This window comes from Mandrillus leucophaeus, unplaced genomic scaffold, assembly GCF_000951045.1.
Source record: "Mandrillus leucophaeus isolate KB7577 unplaced genomic scaffold, Mleu.le_1.0 Scaffold14, whole genome shotgun sequence".
Taxonomy (NCBI): Eukaryota; Metazoa; Chordata; class Mammalia; order Primates; family Cercopithecidae; genus Mandrillus; species Mandrillus leucophaeus.
Genome location: NW_012101365.1, coordinates 6,792,772 through 6,815,508, shown reverse-complemented (window position 1 = coordinate 6,815,508; position 22,737 = coordinate 6,792,772). Strand labels below are relative to the sequence as shown.

General features: G+C 42.9%; 1 protein-coding gene across 3 annotated transcripts in view; it reads left to right on the top strand.

Annotated features, from left to right (window-relative positions):
• Positions 1 to 22,737, top strand: part of DAB1 (Dab, reelin signal transducer, homolog 1 (Drosophila)) — a 1,330,586-nt gene that overhangs the window by 1,229,901 nt on the left and 77,948 nt on the right. For 2 of the 3 annotated variants that reach the window (XM_011973852.1, XM_011973853.1), the window contains 3 exons: positions 6,366 to 6,497; positions 7,148 to 7,267; positions 15,872 to 15,931. In XM_011973852.1, the coding sequence (XP_011829242.1) occupies positions 6,366 to 6,497; positions 7,148 to 7,267; positions 15,872 to 15,931 (312 nt within the window). Of the gene's footprint in view, positions 1 to 6,365; positions 6,498 to 7,147; positions 7,268 to 7,725; positions 7,765 to 9,365; positions 9,432 to 15,871; positions 15,932 to 22,737 lie in introns of all 3 variants that reach the window. The other variant, XM_011973851.1, reaches the window with a different exon arrangement.

Genomic DNA, 22,737 nt, shown 5'->3' with positions numbered 1-22,737 from the left:
TAATGATGATCAGATAAGAAATTCTCTGTTCACAGAATGAATCCTATGTGAAATGTTATGAATTAACCTGAGTCATTTATTCATTGAACATGTATTGAACATCCAGCATATGTAGGGCCTATCTTAAGGTGACTTGGTCTTTCTTTCTTTCTTTTCTTCCTCCCCATTCATTCCTTTCATCCTGTACTTCCTTTCTTTCTTCCTCCCTGCCTGCCTTCTGTAGCACTTACTGTTCAGAAGGTGCAGTATTAGGAGAGGGGGTAAGATTAAGAAGAACCAGAGATGGATCTTTCTCTGAAGGGCCTAACATTCCTGAAGGAGAGAGAGAGAAAACATGTGCATAGATGTTCCCAACAAGGTCCTGTTCTCAGAACCTAGCTGCCTTCACACATTCAGTTCTGTCTAAAATGCCCATTCTTCCTTATTTTCTGGAGATTTCCCGTCTATCCTTGGAGCCTCAATTCAAGGTCACCCCCTTTGTCGAGCCTTCTCTGATGCCCTTCCCCCATTCCTGCCCCAAGCCTATGTGACACACTGGGTACACTTTTAATATAAAGCTTGTTGTATTATATTGTGATTGCTAGTTTCTTTGCCTACCTGTTTTATGAGATTGTGAACTCCTTGAAGAAGGGACTGTGTTTTACTCATCTGTGCAGCCATAGCACATAGCAGGAAACCAGCAACATAATAGGCACTCAATAAATACACATGCTGTGAGTAACTGGATGAATGGATAAATGCGAAAGAAGTACAAAGCATCCTGCGTAGGACAAATATAATGCAGTGAGATCTAGGGATGGGAATTATTACTCAGGGAAATGGGGTATCAGGGTAGGTTCCTTGGATGGGCAATATGTCAGAGCTCTGCCTTCAGTCATAGGTACACTATAGTTCTGTGAGCTGATGAAGCACAAGCCAGGGCATCTGCAGAGAAAACCATGTGAGTAATAGCACAGAGGTGGGAAAGTACAAAATTCAAAGAGAGAGTAAAGAGCTCCTCCGATTATTTGCAGCACAGGTTACCTGAAGCTCATGCATAGGAAGGTCAGAATGGATTGAGGACATTGATACCTGGATTGTCCTTGGAATTCTTTAGTGATGACTTTTAGACCATGATGGGAAAGAGAGTTCAGGACGGGAGGGATACATGAAGCTGTGGCAGAGAGCTAGGGTGTTACTGAAGGCTCTACTTTTAAGACAAATACCTGCTTTGCTTTTGGCAGTAGTTTAATATCTAGACTAAGTTTTCCCAAGACAATAACTGCTTTCAAAAGGAAATGTGGAAGAGGGGCAACCAACATTTGCCTTTTTTTTCACCCTCTGCCTCCACTCTGGCCGGTATTCTCTGGTTGTTCTCACAGCCACCTCTGGAACCACCTGCAAGGCCCCAGGAACTGACCACAGAAGTACTCCTGGGATGGAGCAGTTGTTATACCCTAGTGGGTATAACAACTAGCAGCCCTCGCTGTCGGTGCCTCCTTGGCCTCAGAGTCCACTCAAGCCACGCTTGAGAAGCCCTTCAGCCCACCGCTGCACTGTGGGAGCCCCTCTCTGGGCTGGCCGAGGCTGGAGCTGGCTGCCTCTGCTTGTGGAGAGGTGCGGAGGGAGAGGCGCTGGCCGGAACTGGGGCAGTAAGGGGCTTAACACCTAGGCCAGCAGCTGTGAAGGGTGCGCTGGGTCCCCCAGCACTGCCTGCCCGACCGTGCTGCACTCGCATTCCCGCTGGGCCTCAGCTGCCTCCCCACGGGGCAGGGTTAGGGACCTGCAGCCCACCATGCCCCAGCACCCCTGCCCCAGTGGGCTTCCACGAGGCTGGAGCCTCCCCAACGGGCGCCGTCCCCTGCTCCGCAGTGCCCGGTCCCATGGACCACCCAAGGGTTGAGGAGTGGGGGCGTGCCACAGGGGACTGCCAGGCAGCTCTACCCATGGCCCCTGCACAGGATTCACTAGGCAAAGCCAGCTGGGCTCCTGAGTAGGATGGGGACTTGGAGAACTTTTATGTCTAGCTAAAAGATTGTAAATGCACCAATCAGCACTCTGTGTCTAGCTCAAGGTTTGTAAATGCACCAATCAGCACCCTGTCAAAACGGACCAATCAGCTCTCTGTAAAATGGACCAATCAGCAGAATATGGGTGGGGTCAGAAAAGGGAATGAAAGCAGCCTGCCTCAGCCAGCAGTGGCAACCAGCTCGGGTCCCCTTCCATGCTGTGGAAGCTTTGTTCTTTCGCTCTTTGCAATAAATCTTGCTGCTGCTCACTTTTTGGGTCTGCACTGCCTTTATGAGCTGTAACACTCACCGTGAAGGTCTGCAGCTTCACTGCTGAGGAAGGTGAGACTACGAATCCGCCGGGAGAAATGAACAACTCTGGACCGGAGGAACGAACAACTCCAGACACGACACGTTAAGAGCTGTAACACTCACTGCAAAGATCTGCAGCTTCACTCCTGAAGCCAGCGAGCCCACGAACCCACCAGAAGGAAGAAACTCCGAACACGTCCGAACATCAGAAGAAACAAACTCAGGACACACCATCTTTAAGAACTGTAACACTCACTGCCAGGGTCCGCAGCTTCATTCTTGAAGTCAGTGAGACAAGAACCCACCAATTCTGTACACACTAGGACCAAAGGCTGCACCTCACCTTGCTGTCTACGGATGCTCAACAGGTGCCAGAGACAGCCAATTCCTGAGAGTAAACTTCAGGGCCGTGCTGTCTTGACCTTTTTCTTTGAGAGCCGGGCGGCCGGCCTTTACCCCAAGCCTTCTGATTTATGACCCTCCCTGACTTCGGATACCTGCCTGAATCTAGAACATTCTCAGTTCTCTCCCCTTACCCAGTTCTCTTCTTCCCTTGCCTTCCTCATCCCAACTTATCAAGGGATCATCTTTTTGTTGTTGGTTGAGAGAGCCAAAAGTCTAAGGAAAGGAGACTTTGATTCTATGTAATCGGGTTTCCTTTTTTCAATGCTTTGTTATCCTGAGTAGGAAAAACACCTGGGTTTAGTATTAGTCCTGGCATTTCAATCTCTGACCTTCAGTCCCTTCATGAATAAACTCAGGATTGATGTTTAAGGTTCCAACTGTCTTTGATTGTGCTGATAAAGTCTACTTGAAGACGTGGGGCAATTTTGAGGCTCAGTGAACAAGAATTTTCATGATACACTTAAGTTTCTAAAGCGAATGTGATAATGCAATTGTGGGATTAGCAGAATTCTAATGTATTTGTGTTTCTAAGTATCTATGTTACGTCTGCATGGTTAAGGTTGGAGAGAAGGAAGACATATCTCCTCACTGACTCATTTCCGAATGAATGAGACACGTTCAGAGCAATCCTTTTTAACATGTCATAAAATTAACTATGAGAGAAAATAACGTTACAAATATCTTTAAGCACTGCACGCTCGCACACACAGCTACACTCTGCAAGGCAGTATTAGGTATCATCAGGCATTAAAAATGTTTTGATTTTAAAACACTTAATGAGGATTCCCAGATAAATTAAAACATCTCCATCTGCTGTCTTGCCTGGTAGGTGATATTTTACCATTGCACAATCATCTCCAAATCTAATTCCACCAGGAAGACTTCTAATCGCAGTTTAATTTTAGAGCAATATTCTACTTGGCAATCAATAAGACACTGTCGTCAAACTTTGATTTAATAGGAAACGTGGATAACATTCTCCACATTGTGCAGAGAGAGAGATACTTTCAGGAAAGGAAGAGAAGAACGTCTTTGTCTCCCACTTTTCCCTGCTGGCTATCATTCTAGCGCACAAAAGCCTGTAAATCAATGCCCCCATGTTGCGCAAATGTAAATCTCATCAATTTTACATCATTAACACCATGAAAAAGCTACCAGTCTTTGAGCAATTTTCCTCTGCTAGCTAAATATGTCCTCTTAATAAAACAAAAATTAATGGATCCTAATTATTTTGCTAGCAAATATGTCCTTCTCTGCCAACTTATTTGTGTCAAAAACCATTAGACTCACACATTCGTTTTATTGCCACTGGAGGGACTAGGGTAACTGGGCAGTCATGCCACCATTAAAGCATGATGTCCAGTGGGCAGTGGGCAGCGTGGGCAAGCATGAAGCCAAAGAGAGAGTTCTAAGAGTAGTCAGAAAGGTTAGTGAATAGTCAGACCCTGGAAATTTAAGGTAAGGCAGAAAATTCTACTGCAACAAATGATTTATGAGGTCAAATGCCTGGAAAGATTGCAACCGGCCAAGAGGTGGACATTTTAGATCAGTGGTCATCTAGGCGATGACCATCATGAAAGCCAGAGGCCCACTGTACCAGGAGGCTGATTTTGTAGTGGGGGGTCCTAATGGCTTAAAAGGATTTGGGAAGATAGAATAAGAGCTTAGAGAGTATCTACTCCAGTGGTTCCCAATGTTTTTGTAACTAACTTCTCCTGTGTTAACATTTCTCTCTCCCTCCATGGACTCAGTAATGGGGAAGATTCTGTCTACCAAAAAAACTGCATTTGTAATCATCCATTTTCCTATTTGGACTATTTAAACCATAACTAATTGCCAGTAAGAGAATATACTCAAATATGAGTTAAGGAATATTAGCAACACTTAGCTGATATAATTCCAAATAAATGGCCAGGTGCAGTGGCTTGCACCTGTAATTTTAGCACTTTGGGAGGCCAAGACAGGTGGATCGCTTGAGCCCAGGAGTCTGAGGCCAGCCTGGGCAACATGGCGAAACCCCATCTCTACAAAAAAAAATGAGCTGACTGTGGTGGCATATACCTGTAGTCCCAGCCACCCAGGAGACTGAGGCGAGAGGATCACTTGAACTCGGGAGGTGAAGGTTGCAATGAGCCAAGATTGCACCATTGCACTCCAGGTTGGGTGACAGAGTGAGACCCTGTCTCAAAAGAAAGAAATTCCAAATAAACTTGGCATTTTCATTTGCATGCACATAGAAATGTATAGACTTATTAGGAGTAATTATAGATTTCTGTTTAGCTTTTGAGATTTTGAAAATTGCATGGGGCCTCTTTTTATTACACTGAATGATCCCTAAGGATCTAGGACTTTGGGTTATGAGCCATTGATCTGGTACATACCTCCCATTTACTAGAGGGTTAAACTTGAGGTACACAGGGATACACTGGGTACCTTGTGTTTACACAGTAGCTAGAATTCAAGCCTCCTAATACCCAGTATAATGAAAAGGCTCTTTATAAGGACTTTAAACATACCATAAGCACCCAGATGAATATACAAGCCTTTACAGAGTACTGTTGAATGATGATTGTTTTAAGTAGGTTTAGTATAGGAAAATAACCATAAAGATCACCATTACCCTATAGAATGGTGAACATTATCTGTTGAAGCTCAGATAATGAAGGCACAAAGGTCAACTATAAAAGATTTTCAAATGACTAATTATCAATCTCAGTTTACTTTAGTTCAACAACTATAATCCAGCCATAGTGCAAGGTGCTAGGATGACAGGGATAAGGCAGACAGAACCAGGTGGGAAAGACAGATAAGGAATCATGCAAATATATCAGAGAAGGAAGACCTGTGAGAGTAAGGAAGTCCAGGGACCAACATTGAAGGAATTCATCAGTTCTGTGTCATTAGAAAGTAAAGTTCTACAGAAACACAAATGAGGGTGGAATTATTTCCCCAGGGAGAGAGAAGGCAAGCCTTGTTCAGAGGAAGTTTCACACAGGTGATACTATTTCATATGGCCATTGAAAGAGAAATAGGATGTGGACAAGTGAATAAAAAGAGTTGATGTTGCAGACAGAGAGACCTAGCAATGAAAAGCCTGAGAGATATGCATAGCCCCACCTCTACCCCCAGTGGTGACTTTGGACAAAACAGAGAAGGGCATTTATTCCTCAACACACTCTATCACCATCTGCTGGAAAAGTGTTGTCACCATGCACATCTATAGTTCTATGAGTGTTAACAATACTCCCTGGAGTTGTACAGTGTACATCCTCCACCACAGCACACAGAGTCCCTGAGAATTTAAGTAAATTAAATATCAATCCAAAAGTTGGACTGGGATGTGTCATGAAAACAAGATCAAATAGAAGCCTACCCATTGAACTAAACGCTGGCTCTAGCAAGCTGAATAAAGCCACCATTGCAGATGCTTATTCAGCATATGAACAATCCTGTGTTTCTCTCTGGTCACAGGATTAAGACCGTAGAGAGAAACCTCCATTTCTCAAGGGCAGGCGTAGCTCTTTTTCTTTCCATCTGGACTAAACAGCTTTTCCAAAGCCCTTCGGGCCTGTTCACACATAGCTGAAACACATTTCTTATTGATCAACAGCTCGAAGGGAAAGTCCCCTGAAATATGTTCTTCATTTTTTTCTCTGATAGGCCCTTCAGCATCATCATGCTGTTCATGAAATATCCTACATTGCAAAGGACATTACAGATCACCGGGCCTTTGGATATGTTTGTGGGAAGGAAGGGAATCACAGATTTGTGGCCATAAAAACAGCCCAGGCGGTGAGTATCCCTATCCAAGAAGGGAACCTTTCCTTGGAACTCTGGGAGGACAGTCCTGTGACTCCGTTGGTCTTTGAGGGCGCACTCTGAGATATGACCAAGCAATGCATTTCCACTGAAGTTGATGCTCACATTCCCATCTAGAAAAGATAAACAGCCTTGAAGCAAGGAAACATGCTCATACCCATCCAGTTTATTCTTTTTCTTTTCTTTTTTTTTTTTTTTACTAATGGGTATTTCCTAATGACTAATTATTTTCCTTTCTGATTAAACTGGATGGAGGCACCGTGTACAAATAAGTTGCCTTGTGTTCATAGCCTCATTTAAAAAGAAAATAAGAGAAAACAAATAGCTGTTTTGCATAAGGCCTACTCTAATTTTATTGTATTCTAAATCACTAATAAATAAAAGAAATGCCTTTTATGCTTATGATTATTATGAATTTGCAAATATAATTAGTTGAAGAAATGAACTTTAGCCTAGATGCAATTTGCTAAACCAGTATAAACAAGGTAGAATTAATTAAGAATGGAATGCTTTCAGATTAATAGAAAAAGGAAGGGCTGCGGGTTGTCGCCGCAAAAACAAAAATTGGTTGCTGCATCTCAGTACCATTCCCTTATGATGTGCCTTACCACCTTTCACTCCAGGCTGAACCTGTTATTCTGGACTTGAGAGATCTCTTTCAACTCATTTATGAATTGAAGCAAAGAGAAGAATTAGAAAAAAAGGCACAAAAGGATAAGCAGTGTGAACAAGCTGTGTACCAGGTATACCTGTGAATTTATCCTTGCGCTGCAGATCGGGCTTCAAATAAATACATGTAAAAACTGACAGTCGGGCCTTCTCTTCCTGCTGCCAAGTAGAAATAAACGAAGATGAAAGATTCCTGTGTAAATTACAGTACCCAAAGCAAGCCATTAGAAATTATCCCTTATTCTCTTAAACTCTAGACATGTTGGATGAAGTGAAATCTCGAATCCAGAGAAAGATTTCAGGGGTGGAGGACCCAAGAAACACAATTGCTTTTGCTATCGTTAACAGTGGGGTGGAGGTGGGGGTGGCTCTAAGGGTTTTGACTTTTCTGTGTTTTTTCTGCCTTGATGACCCACCAGCCTCTTCTGCCCAGAGCTGGTTTCTTTACTCTCCTATAATTTCTGAATGCAGTCTCACATCTCTTTCTTTATGTCCTCTGCTTTTCACCCTCCCTCTCCTTATTCTGCAATAGACAATATTGGAAGAGGATGTTGAAGATCCTGTGTACCAGGTAATTTCTGAAACTAGTTGGGGTTTTAGATTCAAGAGTGACTAGACCTGTGCCAGAGCCATTTTGTCAGAAACCTGAAGAATCCACTGACTGCAAAACCTGGAGAGAGACCAAGATTATTTCTGAGGGCGAGGGCTGCCAGCCCCTCCAGGAGCAAATTTCCATAAAAACTAACAGAAGTTTGGCCGGCATCGGTATCTTGGGATTTGGAGATCCGCTTCTCCCTTCTTGCCTCTGCCTCGGCCCCCTTCACAGTCTGTAGAAGTTTGATCCCAGAGCTGAATGTTTTCAAGAGTCTCTTGAATATTCTGAGTTCATTAGAGAGAATATGAATAATGAGGTGGCTTCTCTGAGTTAAGAACCAGAGGTAGGGGCTGACGTTTTGGTAACATTTCAGCACAGACCCAAAGGATGGTTTCTAAGCTTTAGAAAGGCTATGAGGAGGGCTCTCTGACCCCCGATGGGGCAAGCTGACCCTCCGATTACCTGGCTCATGCCATAGGAACTGTTGGGAGGAAGGAAAGAGTGACCTTAAAGACACTCCTGCCCCTAGCTTTCTCTGGACTCTCTTCAAGATCTGCAGCTCAGTGGTGGGTAGAGAAATGATCTCTCTTGGGGTCAAGTATGTGGTTTGTTCAAACAGAGATGCAGAAAAAAAGGGAAAAGACAGCCTCTCCCTCCCCTGTGCTTATTCTCAAGGAGAAAGAGAAGCCCAAAAAAATGACTTTTTGAACACAAAGGAAAATCTTGAACTTATAGTTCTAACTGGGATGCATAGGTGTTCTTTGTGTGTGTGTGTGTCACATACATATTTTATATAAATGCATATTTTCACACAAAAAGCTGGTACTGCTACAATGAAAGTGACATCATATAGATAACTTGAAGTGGAAAAAGTATCTAGTGTACATGGCAAACAAAAGCCAAAGATGCACGTAATGACACGCTCTTGCTTGAGAATACTGAGGGCCAAGGATTTGTATATAATATGAACTTCACCCTCTGGCTCACTGGCTTGCACAGAATGAAGAATAATAGCCTTTTTGAAATGTCTCAGTCCTGTAGAGTCTAAAACATGCATGTGGAAACATTGATGTAACGTATTTTAAAGTGAGAATGTAAAATAAGGTGATATTTGTGGGATAAAGGAGTTTGGGGCTTCCGAGCTCTTCAGAGTTTGTTTAGGATTTTGAGCCTTAGGGGAAAAGGGATGCCCCTCAACTGTAACCCATACTTTACAAAGTGTGGGATCCCAGGCATTCCAATGAGATAGCATTCATACTCATCACTACCAACGTATTCAGATATTACTGAGACAAATTGCCATTGAACGAAGAGGTTATATCTCCAGAAAGATCTGCAGAGGCTCAATGCAATCACTGCTGAAATACTGACCAGCAGACCTGTGCAGTTTTCCTTAGGAAAGGCAGGAATGTACAAGGTACATTTTGTTTCAATAATTCAGTTGTGTCTTTAAGGTGTTTTCTCTTGTGCCTGCTTCTTAAATGTTCACTGTGATTTGTATCTTAATTTCCAAATGCTTGTTTTTCCTTTCTTCTTTTTCACCTCTGACCTTTCCTTTCTGGCTGCTCCTGTAATAGTACATTGTGTTTGAGGCTGGACACGAGCCAATCCGTGATCCCGAAACGGAAGAAAACATTTATCAGGTATAAAATTGCTTGCCTCTCTTACCATTGCACCACTACTAGTTAATGCGTAAATACACTGATAGTCTAAAGAACCAAGGGTTCTGTTGGTCATTCCAGGCTTGTTAAATATCTTTGAGAGAATTGGCTTCTAGTTCCCCAGGAATTTCCCAGTAGTTTTCATGCCTTGTTGTTGATGTTTCATAGCCAGTTAGGTACAGTGTTTCACTTTTGAATGGATCTTAACTATTTTAAGTAGAAGCAAAAATAAAATGTTCCATTTTACCAAGGTAATACATTGGAGAGCTGGTGTCCATTGTACAATTAGGATCCCTTATTTCTCAAAAAATTTTGCTCAACAAATTTCTTAAGAAGCCAACTCCACTGCTGAAAATAAAACACAAATTTAATTTCAAATGCTATGTGAAAACAACATTGAGAATATTAACTGAATGAAAGTACAGCCAAAGGCTTTACCCTTGTTTTTAATTGTGCAAAGAAAACTAAACTTTTTAAACTCATTTAGTTCTCACGAAGATATTATAAACTAGATATTTTAGTTCTGTTTTTATAGGGTGAGACTCAGAGAAGCCGAGTAGCTTTCTCGGGGTTGTACAACTATTTAGAGCCAAGATTCAAACCCAGGCATGGGTGTGAAGGCGAAGCTCTGGCTCCTTCTGCCATGGTCTTCCACCAAAGTGTCTGTGTAATTGCAGCATAGCAGCACATCAAATAGATATGATGACCTGCAACTTTTCACTCATTAGTATTGTAGTCCCAATTTGAAATAGAAACATTATAGGAGAAGAAAACATTTTAATGTATTTAATCAGTGATTTTGATTTTGTTAGTTGTGTGCTCTATTCTGCCTTGGGTTTTTATTACTTATATAATAAAAGTAAAACATTTTCATTTTCTATCAAATGCATAGAATTCTAAATGACTAAAATATAATGTTAGTTCTACCAAAAACTTGGTTTAAAGTTGTCAGCCTTGTTGAGTAATAATCTGAGTATTTCTCTCCACTGGATCTATCTGGATTCCATTCAAATGTGAGGTTGTGCTTTGAGGTTTTGTTGAAAGTCGTGGCTTACCAAGTATCTTTAATAAGAAAAGTTACATTTGTCCTGAGTGTCAGATTTTAAAGTGTATACAACCTTACAGTATCTGAATATGAGGAGGAAAAATCCATTAACCAATCATCCTGGGAAGAGAAGGCCCCTTTTGAATAAAAGGAAGCTTTGCAGTATAAGAGGTTTCTGAATCCAGACTTAACTATAGTTGGCAGGGCTCCCGTTGAGCCCTGTGGGACTGTAGTCAGGGCCCAGTGGGGAGGGAGACATCCTAGTGTATTGGAAAGACCTGCTTTAGCTGGTGGAGAGCTGGGTTGTAGTCCAGGCTCTCTTGCCAACTACCTTTGGCTGAGTGGTAGGGGGCAAGGCACTTAGTTTCTCCCTTTATAAAACAGACGAACAGTTTTTCCCTAACTCACAAGCTCATGTGTAGAATGGAAAGAAGAGGTGTCATCATGGGTCACAGAAAGTGGAGTCTGGCTGTGTGGATTCAGTATTTTAGTACAAGTACCAACTCAGCGATTAATTTAATTGTCAAGTATTTTTTTTTTTCTCTGGGCTTCAGTTTACTCATCTGTAAAATGAGCAAGTAAAATACAGGGCTGTCTCAGGCAAGACCGTTTTCTGTTTTTTGTGATTACTGCTTTACCATAGGACTTTGATTTTTTTTTTAAGAGAAGCATGTTGGCTTGTTTTACAGGATAATAAGACTCAGAAATGGTGGAGATGGGAAAATTTGCATGTGCATGCGCTGATGGTGGGCCAGCTCTGTGAATGGGCTTTAAGTGCAATATCTTATTTCTCACAACAACCCCATGTGGCTTGAATCATTATTCCCACCTTACAGATAAGGAAAGTGAGGCTCACAGAGATAAGGTATCTTGCCCAGGGTCCCAGAGCTAGCAAGAGGTAGAGCCCCCATTGCAGGTCCCTCTGACCTCTGTAAATAAAGAAATCCTGAGGCTGCTCTCAGCTCAGAATCCCCTGATTCTGAGTTTCACAATTAGATTCTAAATCCCTTTCAAGTCACTATCTAAAAATCACACTTGTTTTAACAGCTCTGACCTCCAGATCTTCCTATCTGTCCATCATTAACAGGAAGCTACCATTTAAAGGAATGAATATTTTATCTCCTTCTATTGGAAAAACCTCTGGTCATTCTCTTCTCCTCCTTTGCTAGTCTGCTGGGGCTCAATTTACTTAATAAGAGATAAGCTCTTGGGCCTGAAGATAAGGCTGGGCTTTTAAGGGGCTGCTATTAGGAGCCTCATTCTTTTTTTTTTTTTTTTTTTCCAAGGGCTTGTGAGTGTTCCATAGCTATTTCTCCTGAATTGCAGTGTTTGTTAATACTTCAGCTTGGCCCAGCCAGTGGTCTCAGCTTTTATTCACCTCCTTGTTTTCTGGAGTGAGGCAGACAGTCCTGGAGACCTTTAACTCCTTTGTGAACTTGAGTGGAGAACATAATTTTTGTATCTCAATTTTCTGAGTTATGAAATGGGGATAATACAGTCTCTGCTCCTAGCAGTGATGTGAAAACATAAAACGAGGAGGAGAGCAGTTGGTTCATAGTAGGTTCTGTGTAAACGTGAGTTTCTCCTCCTTCTTTGCGTGTTTTCAGTTTCAGATGCTGTTGAAAATGTCTTATGATCATGTTTTAAGTGAAACAGAATATAACTTGCTCACCACATGTTGTCGGAGGGCCTAGCAGAAATCCTCAAGCTTGCTTCACTTTCCTATTTGTAACTCCAACAAAAGCGACACAGAGGCTTTTGAGTAAATGTAACCTCTTTTTTGGAGATTTTTTGAGTAGTCTTGTTTTCCCAATTATATTAGTAATAATAACTGCCTTTTGCTTTGCATGCCTCAGAAAAAGTTATCGGCTGTATTAAAATTATCAGCCTCCCAATACAAAACATTTTTACACATCACTTAATTTTGATCCTTCCAATAATGGTGACATAGGAAAAACAGCTACAATGACTATCATTTTGAACATAAGAAAATCAAGTTCCCTCAATTTAGGTGCTGAATACAAAGTCAGAACCTCCGATTCTAAATCTAGTGTTCTTCAATACCTGAACAGGCTTCCTATATAAGCAAGATATCAGCCTTCCACATGGCCATTTTCCAAGTTCATTCATTCAAAAACCGCTGTTAACCATCCAATCCATGTCAAGTATCATTATTTTTAAATGATGATGAGTCACCAGGAAATGTTACCCAACAAAGCCTGGAACTGCCTCTCCATACTATTAATTAACATGCTGCCAAAATAAAAGTAAAAGTGTCTTCTGTATGTATAGTATGTAATCTGCTGTTTTTAGAGTAATTTAACATCTCTTCGCTTGTTCATACCAAAAAAAAAAAACAAAAACACGATTATTTATAGAACAAATAAATGACTGGACACATGGAAAATCACATGCATCCAGCACGGGGATGGGATGGTGACCATGGCATGGCCCCCACCCTCAGAAGTTTATAGACAGCACCCTTAGATGCTCACATTGGGCAGATGGGGCAACTGAAGTTCAGAGAGCAAAAGGACTCTCTGAGTCGCAGCCTGTGGCAGACCCAGGATTTGGAACCACCAGTCTTCTGGTTCCTTTTGGTCTGAAACTTTTATTTCTCTAAAATATTGTGTTACTGAAGCCTTTTGTGTAAACAGAATGGAACAACTAAGCACAGATGACAGCGAGGACCATGCATCTTAGCCCTCATGGACTGAATCCTTGGCGATTAGGCATTTCTTTGTTCACCAATATTTACAGCTGTGGTTACAAGGATAATAAAATATCCCAACCTGCCCTCAGCAAGCTTATAGACTCTGTAACAGTTACAATGTGGTGCAATAACCCTCATGATGAGATAAAGCACACTTTACACTCTATTTCAGTAGTCTGATTACTTTTCCATCTCCCGCAATAAGACAAGGAGCTTTGTTAAATCAGGGGCCGTATCCATCATGTTCACCATCATTGTCCCAGGGAATGCATGATGCATGACACATAATACATACTTAGCAACTTTTATTTTTTAATGAAAGAATGCATCAGAGGTTACAAGAGTACAGGGGAAGGCTCCAAACAAGGCCTAGAGAATCAGGCAAGGCTGCCAAGAAGATATCCCAGCTGAGATAAATCTTAAAGGACAAACAGGCAGATTGATATCTCACCCATGGGAGAGCCAAGTAGAAAAACGTTTTCAATTATGCACAGTTTGGGTTTATCCATTCCACCGCTTCTTCTCCGTTTGCAGGGATAATTGAGAGGCAGCTGCGGTTCAACTGTGCTAAGTGCCCGTAGTGAGCAGTGAATTACGGGCAACAGAATGTTCTTCATTTTGCTCAGTAAAGGGTGAGCTAGTAAAAACAAAAGTGAGGGCTGGTAATTTATTGGCCCTCATTAACAAGGACTCTGTAGGCATTCTTAGTGGATTTCTTTTAGATGGAGCTTAGTTATCAGGAGCAAAGAAATGACATTCTTCGCTGGCTACTTGCACAGTGAAGCTTGCACGAGCATCTCTGGAAGTGTACCACCGCCACAGCCATGCTCACTCAGTTCTGTTTTCTGCAAGAGTGTACATGAGCTTCTGGGAACATAGGATGTGATGTCAAAGAAAAGGCCCACTTGAAACAGCTGTCTGAAAAATGTAGCAGTCAAATGGCAAACTCCCTGGGCTCAAGCTTTTGGCTTCCCCATTCACGGATTGCACTCACAGAGTGAGTTGAATCACACAAACTACTCTGTCCAAGGGCCTCAGGGTCACAGGTGTTCTAGGGCAAATATCTCTACTGCCAGAGATATTTTTCTCCTCTGCAACATGGGACCCACTGAGTTCTTACCTGACGGACCTGTCTTGAGGATTGCATGAGAATGTGTATAAGACACAAATGTTTAGAATAGCGCCTGGCACATAGGAAGCACCCAGTCCATGTTAGCTCACATTATTAATAATAGATGTCTTGTTTGGCTGCCAGAAAGAGCTGGGTTTGAACCTGGTCACTTACCAACTTTGAAGATTTGGGCAAAGTCCCTAACATCTCTGAGCCTCACTTTCTCCTGTTTAAAGTAGAGATGGTAATACCAATTTCTTAGAGTTGTTGCAAAGATTTTAAGTTAAATGAGATGAGAAGTGTCAAAGGGACCTATGGAATAAACTCTAATTCTTACTTCTTATAGAACAATGGTGTAGGTAGCTAGCTCAAGCCTAAAAGATACTTTTCCTTCACTATTCCCCACATTCCTCTATCATACGTTTACCATATGTCTCAGCAGACATTTACTGAGAGCCTACTGGGTGTTAGGCACCATGCCTGCTCTTAAGGAGCTCCCAATATGATGGAAAGAAAGGCATGTTGTCAGACCATTATAAAACCACTGCTGGCTGGGTCCTGCAATGGGAGTGTGAGCTAAGCTGTGACAGTTGCTGGGAAAGGAACAACTAATGAGTGCTTCCAATCTGGAATCTTTCAGTGAAAAACCCTTGGTTGACTCATTTGAAAAGTAGTCAACATATCCACTATTGTTAGTATCATAAGATGTGTTCATATATATTTTTATGATGTGTCAGTAACTAAAGTAATTCTTCTAACACATTTACAGTATTATGGTATGTAATAGTGTTGTGTATCTAATATCCGTTTTCTCACTCGGTCCTCAGAATAACCTGAGTAAGAGGCAGAGCTGATAGTAGTGAAGCTCGGAGGAGCTCAGTGACCTGCTCAGGCTGTCACAGTTAGCTCATAACACAGTGAGACCAGATGGATAAGGGAAGGGAGGAAGATGCAGATTAATGTTAAAAGCCCTCAAGATCTTCTGCATACTAGGCCCACACTTTCCATACCACTTGTGGGCCTTTTTCTTCCATGAAAACCTTCCATAATTATCAGATGGCTTGTGTATGATACCAATAGAAGATGTGCTTTGTGCTAGGATCTTGATATTTGCTATATTTTAAATAGCCTGGATCTCAGACTCAGCATTGAGCAGTTTAAGCTCAGCTACAAACTGTTTCTAATCACTTCGGGAGCAGTATAGCACCTCCCTGGGCCTCATTTTTGTCTAAGGAAATGAGGATTTTTTTTCAGAAGTCACGTGACTTCTGAAGTCTATACAGGTTTCTAGTCTTTGATTCTGCGAGGAGCCCGATAGCAGAGATGACCTATAAACCTTTGTTAAATGATGCCCACTCCCTCTCCCCATCTGATGCTCCTAAGGGAGGGAGACTGGCCTGATACTTTCACAGTTAGAGCAGGTTCCCGTGGGCTTGTCCTGGGGGCCATTCTCAGATACCCTTAACCAGCTTGCAGTTGAAGTCTGGTTGCTTTGTTCTTTGAAATTGGAGTACCAGAGTGTTTTGACTGTACTGAATTTAATTTTTCCATAGGTTCCCACCAGCCAAAAGAAGGAAGGTGTTTATGATGTGCCAAAAAGTCAACCTGTAAGTGTAAGTACATTTCCTCTCTACTGCCAGGTTTCCGCGACCTGGATTCACACTGAGGCTATGTCTACAGCCTGTGGAAGGAGACCCTTCTCCTGGAATGAGTGTCATGGCCCCACATGTTTCTGCTGGGGACTGCATGCTGGGGAATCTTCAGTGGGCCAGAGGAAGGAGACATGAGGCAGAAATGGTAGCGGAAAGGGTGCCAATCTGAAAGAAGGTCTGGTCCCACGAGTGGGCGTGAGTTGAATCATGCAAACTGCTCTGTTTAAGGGCCTCAAGGTCCTAGGTATTCTGGGGCAAAAGTCTCCAGCCATGGTTTAGAAGAAGTAATTCTTCTAACACATTACAGTATTATGGAATCTAATTCTCATTCGATCCTCAGAATAACCTAAGAGGCAGAGTTGATAGTAGTGAAGCTCAGTGGAGCTCAGTGATCTCCTCAAGTGGAGGATAGTGTTTTTGTTGTTGAAAGAGAGCTGCCCATCTAATTTGAAAGTGGTTGAGAAGTTTCAAAGGGACAGTAGGAGAAGGGCTGGCCAGGAGAAGGGCTGGCCAGGAGAAGGGCTGGCCAGGGCCTTTGGGGTATACAAAAGTTCAGCCAGTGGGTGAAAATTTTGGAAAAGGTCATGTGTGGTGGGCTTGTGGAGAACCCAAGAGGCATACCACATTAAGGGCAGCAAGGTCCAGTGGATCTGGACCCCATGTGTTGGTGGGACTCCTGGGAATCTGGGACAGAACCGTAAATTCCCAGCTCTGTGGTACTGCTCCAGACCACTGAAGTAACCAGAACTCATATTTAGGACGTCCAACTGGCAGGCAGAAGGCAACTTCTATACATAATTCAGGCAGCTCTGGGGAGCCAGTGAAGGCTCTTGAGGAGGGGGCACATGTGACTTTGCCACGGCCAAGGAACTAGCGTGTTCAGTCACTGTTGACCTCATTCATCTCAACAATGAGTGGACAGAGAAGGTGCTTTAAAGTCAGGTAGATCCTCAACAATGTCAGTTCTGTCCCTGACAGAACTGTTGTGAGGCTAAAATAGTTCTACCTGGAACACTATTGTCTGTTCTGGACCCCACTCTAAGAGAGAGACAAAGACACACCTGCATGTTTAACAATACGATTAACAAGGGGATGTGAAACTGCATTCCATGAGGAGCAGCTGAAGGACACAGAAATGTTTGGCCTGGATAAAAGAATCCATAGATACGAAATGGGACTCCAAAGGCCACTGTATGGAAAAGGGATTACCTTGTTCTGTGTCAGCCAAATCCTGGAACTGAGACTAGTGAGTGGCACTATAAGAAAGTCAATTCCAGTTCAAAGTGAGGCTGACCCTCCCATAGTCAGAGCTGCTCAGGTGCAGACCAGCTGACACCTCAGAGAGTGAGCTCACCATTCCTGGAGCTATGCAAGCAAGCCTTGCAGACCTCTTGTCAGAAAGATTACCAGGGCGATTCCCACATTGCATAGGTAGATGGATAGGAGAGCTCTGGAGGTCCTTCCAAACCTGACATTCTGCATTCTCCAAGTTGGGAGTCTTTCTGGTCCATTCTCATCCTTGCCCGCCCCCTTCTCCCTTTTCCTTTAGTGAAACTTATTTCTGATCAATGTCCATTTCTCTAACCCACTCTTCCAGGATCTTGAAACCACCATCCCCGACCTAAATATGGCTTCTGAAACCTATACGTGTTAGTTTTCATGAAAAAGCATATCCAGATGCGGACCCGTTTTCAAAAACCCAAGTCTAGGGACCCTATTCTGTGTTGTGCTACTCAGGGAAAAAGTAATTTTTCTCCCTAAGGCTTTGCACCTCATCAGGCCCCCTTGTCACTGAGACATTGGCCTGCTCTTCGTGTCCATTTGGTCCATTCCCCATGATACCATTCTCTACGATTCAATTTGTGCCTGAATTGCCACACTTGCCCCTAATAGGTTTAGATATGTAAGGAAACATGCTCCAGTTGCTGCCTTGTTTTTTGTGAATTTATTAATGATTATGGCCACACCATCTCCATGCTTAATAGTTCCAGGAAAAAAAAAAAAAAAATCGAAGCTCCTTTGCCTGAGATACACAGGCAGGCTGCCTGCAGGTCCCCTCTCCAGCCTATGTGTCTAGTCTACTATCTTCTGGTCCAGCCCTACTGAAATCTTTTTGTGTTTGTTTGTTTCACCCCTCCCCACTCTCTCTGCAGCCTTGCCCCAGCATTCCAACTTTACTTCAAACTTTGTGTTCTCAGGGGGACTTTCTGGACTTTCCCTCTGAATAATAGCAGCAGATCACTCCTGCCTTTGTGCCTTCATTCCTCTGTCAATAGTATTTCTTCCCTGTTACTTCTTTGAATGTCCTGGGGTCCTTGTATTACCAGATGCAAGCCCATGGCCTGGTATATGAAAGCCAGGTGCAACATAGCTGCTTTAGGAACATTTAATAAATATATGAAGGCTGGGCCTGGTGGCTCAGGCCTGTAATTCCAGCACTTTGGGAGGCAGAGGCAGGCAGATCATGAAGTCAGCGTGGCCAGCATGGTGAAACCCTGTCTCTACTAAAAATACAAAACATTAGCTGGGCGTGGTGACGTGTGCCTGTAATCCCAGCTACTCGGGAGGCTGAGGCAGGAAAATTGCCTGAACCCAGGAGGCAGAGGTTGCAGTGAGCCGAGATCACGCTACTGCACCTGGGCGACAGAGTAAAACTCCGTCTCAAATAAAATAAAATAATAAATATATGAATGACTCTATCTGTAGAAGGAATTTATGAAAATCCCTGGTAGAATTAAGAAAGACCCTGTATTTCTGACTCCAAAATAATCATTAAGGAAATGCACTAGAAATTTTCCTTGCAAAATATCTGGGCTGCCTGAATGGCATGCAGTGGCTCCCAACCCGCCGTTCTCTCAGAGTACTAGAACCAACTGATGGTAATGATGACTTTTCCATGAGCTATTTTCAACATTTTCGAAAGCCTAAGAGAGGTAAGAAGTAAAAACCTCAGGTTATTGTATAGAGACAGGTGGCTGCAGTTGGAATCTGCGCTCCTTCTCTTCCTACCTGTGAGACTTTTGATACATTTCCTTGCCTCAGAGACTCAGTTTTCTTTTTTACCAAAAAAGACGATTGAACGTAATTAGAGGACAGAGTAGTATATGTATTGGAAAGTTGATCCCACTTGCCTAAGCCTCCCAGAGGTGATACCAAATACCACACACCCCTCCCTGCTCTGGGATCTTCCTGCCTTCCAGGCTTCCCAGGGTAGACCTGCCCCTCTGATGAACACACACTCCCTACAGTACCTCTGTACTCTGAAAACCCTTGCCTCTCACTGTTTACTCCTTCACTACCTTTCCCTTAGCAGCTCTGGAGGTCCTTCCAAACCTGACATTCTGCATTCTCCAAGTTGGGAGTCTTTCTGGTCCATTCTCATCCTTGCCCGCCCCCTTCTCCCTTTTCCTTTAGTGAAACTTATTTCTGATCAATGTCCATTTCTCTAACCCACTCTTCCAGGATCTTGAAACCACCATCCCCGACCTAAATATGGCTTCTGAAACCTATACGTGTTAGTTTTCATGAAAAAGCATATCCAGATGCGGACCCGTTTTCAAAAACCCAAGTCTAGGGACCCTATTCTGTGTTGTGCTACTCAGGGAAAAAGTAATTTTTCTCCCTAAGGCTTTGCACCTCATCAGGCCCCCTTGTCACTGAGACATTGGCCTGCTCTTCGTGTCCATTTGGTCCATTCCCCATGATACCATTCTCTACGATTCAATTTGTGCCTGAATTGCCACACTTGCCCCTAATAGGTTTAGATATGTAAGGAAACATGCTCCAGTTGCTGCCTTGTTTTTTGTGAATTTATTAATGATTATGGCCACACCATCTCCATGCTTAATAGTTCCAGGAAAAAAAAAAAAAAAATCGAAGCTCCTTTGCCTGAGATACACAGGCAGGCTGCCTGCAGGTCCCCTCTCCAGCCTATGTGTCTAGTCTACTATCTTCTGGTCCAGCCCTACTGAAATCTTTTTGTGTTTGTTTGTTTCACCCCTCCCCACTCTCTCTGCAGCCTTGCCCCAGCATTCCAACTTTACTTCAAACTTTGTGTTCTCAGGGGGACTTTCTGGACTTTCCCTCTGAATAATAGCAGCAGATCACTCCTGCCTTTGTGCCTTCATTCCTCTGTCAATAGTATTTCTTCCCTGTTACTTCTTTGAATGTCCTGGGGTCCTTGTATTACCAGATGCAAGCCCATGGCCTGGTATATGAAAGCCAGGTGCAACATAGCTGCTTTAGGAACATTTAATAAATATATGAAGGCTGGGCCTGGTGGCTCAGGCCTGTAATTCCAGCACTTTGGGAGGCAGAGGCAGGCAGATCATGAAGTCAGCGTGGCCAGCATGGTGAAACCCTGTCTCTACTAAAAATACAAAACATTAGCTGGGCGTGGTGACGTGTGCCTGTAATCCCAGCTACTCGGGAGGCTGAGGCAGGAAAATTGCCTGAACCCAGGAGGCAGAGGTTGCAGTGAGCCGAGATCACGCTACTGCACCTGGGCGACAGAGTAAAACTCCGTCTCAAATAAAATAAAATAATAAATATATGAATGACTCTATCTGTAGAAGGAATTTATGAAAATCCCTGGTAGAATTAAGAAAGACCCTGTATTTCTGACTCCAAAATAATCATTAAGGAAATGCACTAGAAATTTTCCTTGCAAAATATCTGGGCTGCCTGAATGGCATGCAGTGGCTCCCAACCCGCCGTTCTCTCAGAGTACTAGAACCAACTGATGGTAATGATGACTTTTCCATGAGCTATTTTCAACATTTTCGAAAGCCTAAGAGAGGTAAGAAGTAAAAACCTCAGGTTATTGTATAGAGACAGGTGGCTGCAGTTGGAATCTGCGCTCCTTCTCTTCCTACCTGTGAGACTTTTGATACATTTCCTTGCCTCAGAGACTCAGTTTTCTTTTTTACCAAAAAAGACGATTGAACGTAATTAGAGGACAGAGTAGTATATGTATTGGAAAGTTGATCCCACTTGCCTAAGCCTCCCAGAGGTGATACCAAATACCACACACCCCTCCCTGCTCTGGGATCTTCCTGCCTTCCAGGCTTCCCAGGGTAGACCTGCCCCTCTGATGAACACACACTCCCTACAGTACCTCTGTACTCTGAAAACCCTTGCCTCTCACTGTTTACTCCTTCACTACCTTTCCCTTAGCCATAAAGACAAATACAAGAGATAACTCAATTAGTGTATGTTAAGCAGCTTCCAGAAAGTCATGAGACTTCCACAAGTTTCCTGTAAGAAGAGAAACTGCCCAGTGGCCTGTTCCACCTGGTTTCATTTTTTCTAGGTTCCACCTGGTTTCATTTTTCTCAGGTTTAGGTCTGCACAGAGCCTGGTCTTCAGAGTGAGGTCTGGGTGTAGTTCTTAACCACAGCCACTTCCTGAGAGTCCCTGAGCTGTTTTTTGCATCTCTGATCCTCTATGCTATTATCTACAAAAAGAAAATAATACTACCTTTGCTTTGTTTGGAGGATTAAAGAAGACATGTATGCAAAACCCTTAACAGAAGATGTGAATTACGTAGCATGAGAACATATCCACATGTTGCTATTTCAGGCAGTGCTCTAGCAAACACTTCTCACTGAGCCAGGGATTGGCAGCTATTCTAGGGGATTACACACCCTCTCTGGGAAGCCTTCCTTACCCCAAATAGAGTATTCAATCTCTCTGGGCTACCTCTAATACTTCTCTTTGCAATGATCCTAATGGATTGTCATTTTCTTTTAACATATTCATGTGAACCATTGGACTTTGAGTTCCTCGAAAACCTTGGCAGAGATCACATCTCATGCAGCTTTGTAATCTCAGCACCTAGCATGGTGCCTGAAATATACTTCCCATTGAGGACTGTGGTAGTAACCTAAGCTATGAGAGATACCAGGGTTTGAATCCTGGCTTCATTACTGGCTATGTGACCTTGAGTGCGTCCTTTGCTCTATTCAGTCTTTGGCTTTCTCAGCTATATAATGGTGACGTGAAAACCAAATTCACTGAGTTCTGAGAGTTTAGATTAATAACAGTGATTACTCAGTGTGCATTGGCAATTACTAGACACTTACTAAATGTTTTGTTACACTGAACTACTCACCAGGAGTTGTCACTTTTACTCCATACTTCCTTGCATTGCGAGTCCATTGAGGACAGGAATCATATCATTCATATCCTGATTACACTGAGCATCAGCACAGAGCAGCTGCTCAAGTGGTAAGTGAATGAATAAAAATAAAGGAACAAATGAATCCCTGTGTAAGGAATGAATGAATAAGTGAATGCCTATAGACTCAAAGCTCATCTATTGTCCATTAAGTTCTTTTTCCTTCTGGGGCCAAAGACACTGTGTCAAACTAAGACAGTGTTGATTCTCAAAGAAGCCCTCTTGCCCGGCCCTTCTTCCACTTTGCATTTAACCATTCTTGCCCTGTTCCACCTGCAGCCTCCATAAATATGCATTGTTTTTTGTTTGTTTGTTTTCATAGCTTGGATCACCAAGCAGACAGGTGGCCTTCTGAACACAAACCCACACACTCACGCACCTGCATTCACTCCCCTCCTACATCAGGAACTCAGCATCAGGCAAAGCCACAATATCTTGCTTCCTTGGCAGGGTTATTTTTGATTTTTGTTTTTTCATCCAACCTAGGGTTTGATTTTTTTCCTTCTAGGGCCCTATGGAAAGTGTTTAAAGTCATTAAAACGCTTTAAGTTTTCTGAAGAGGGGCCTGTAACTTATAAACTATTAGGGA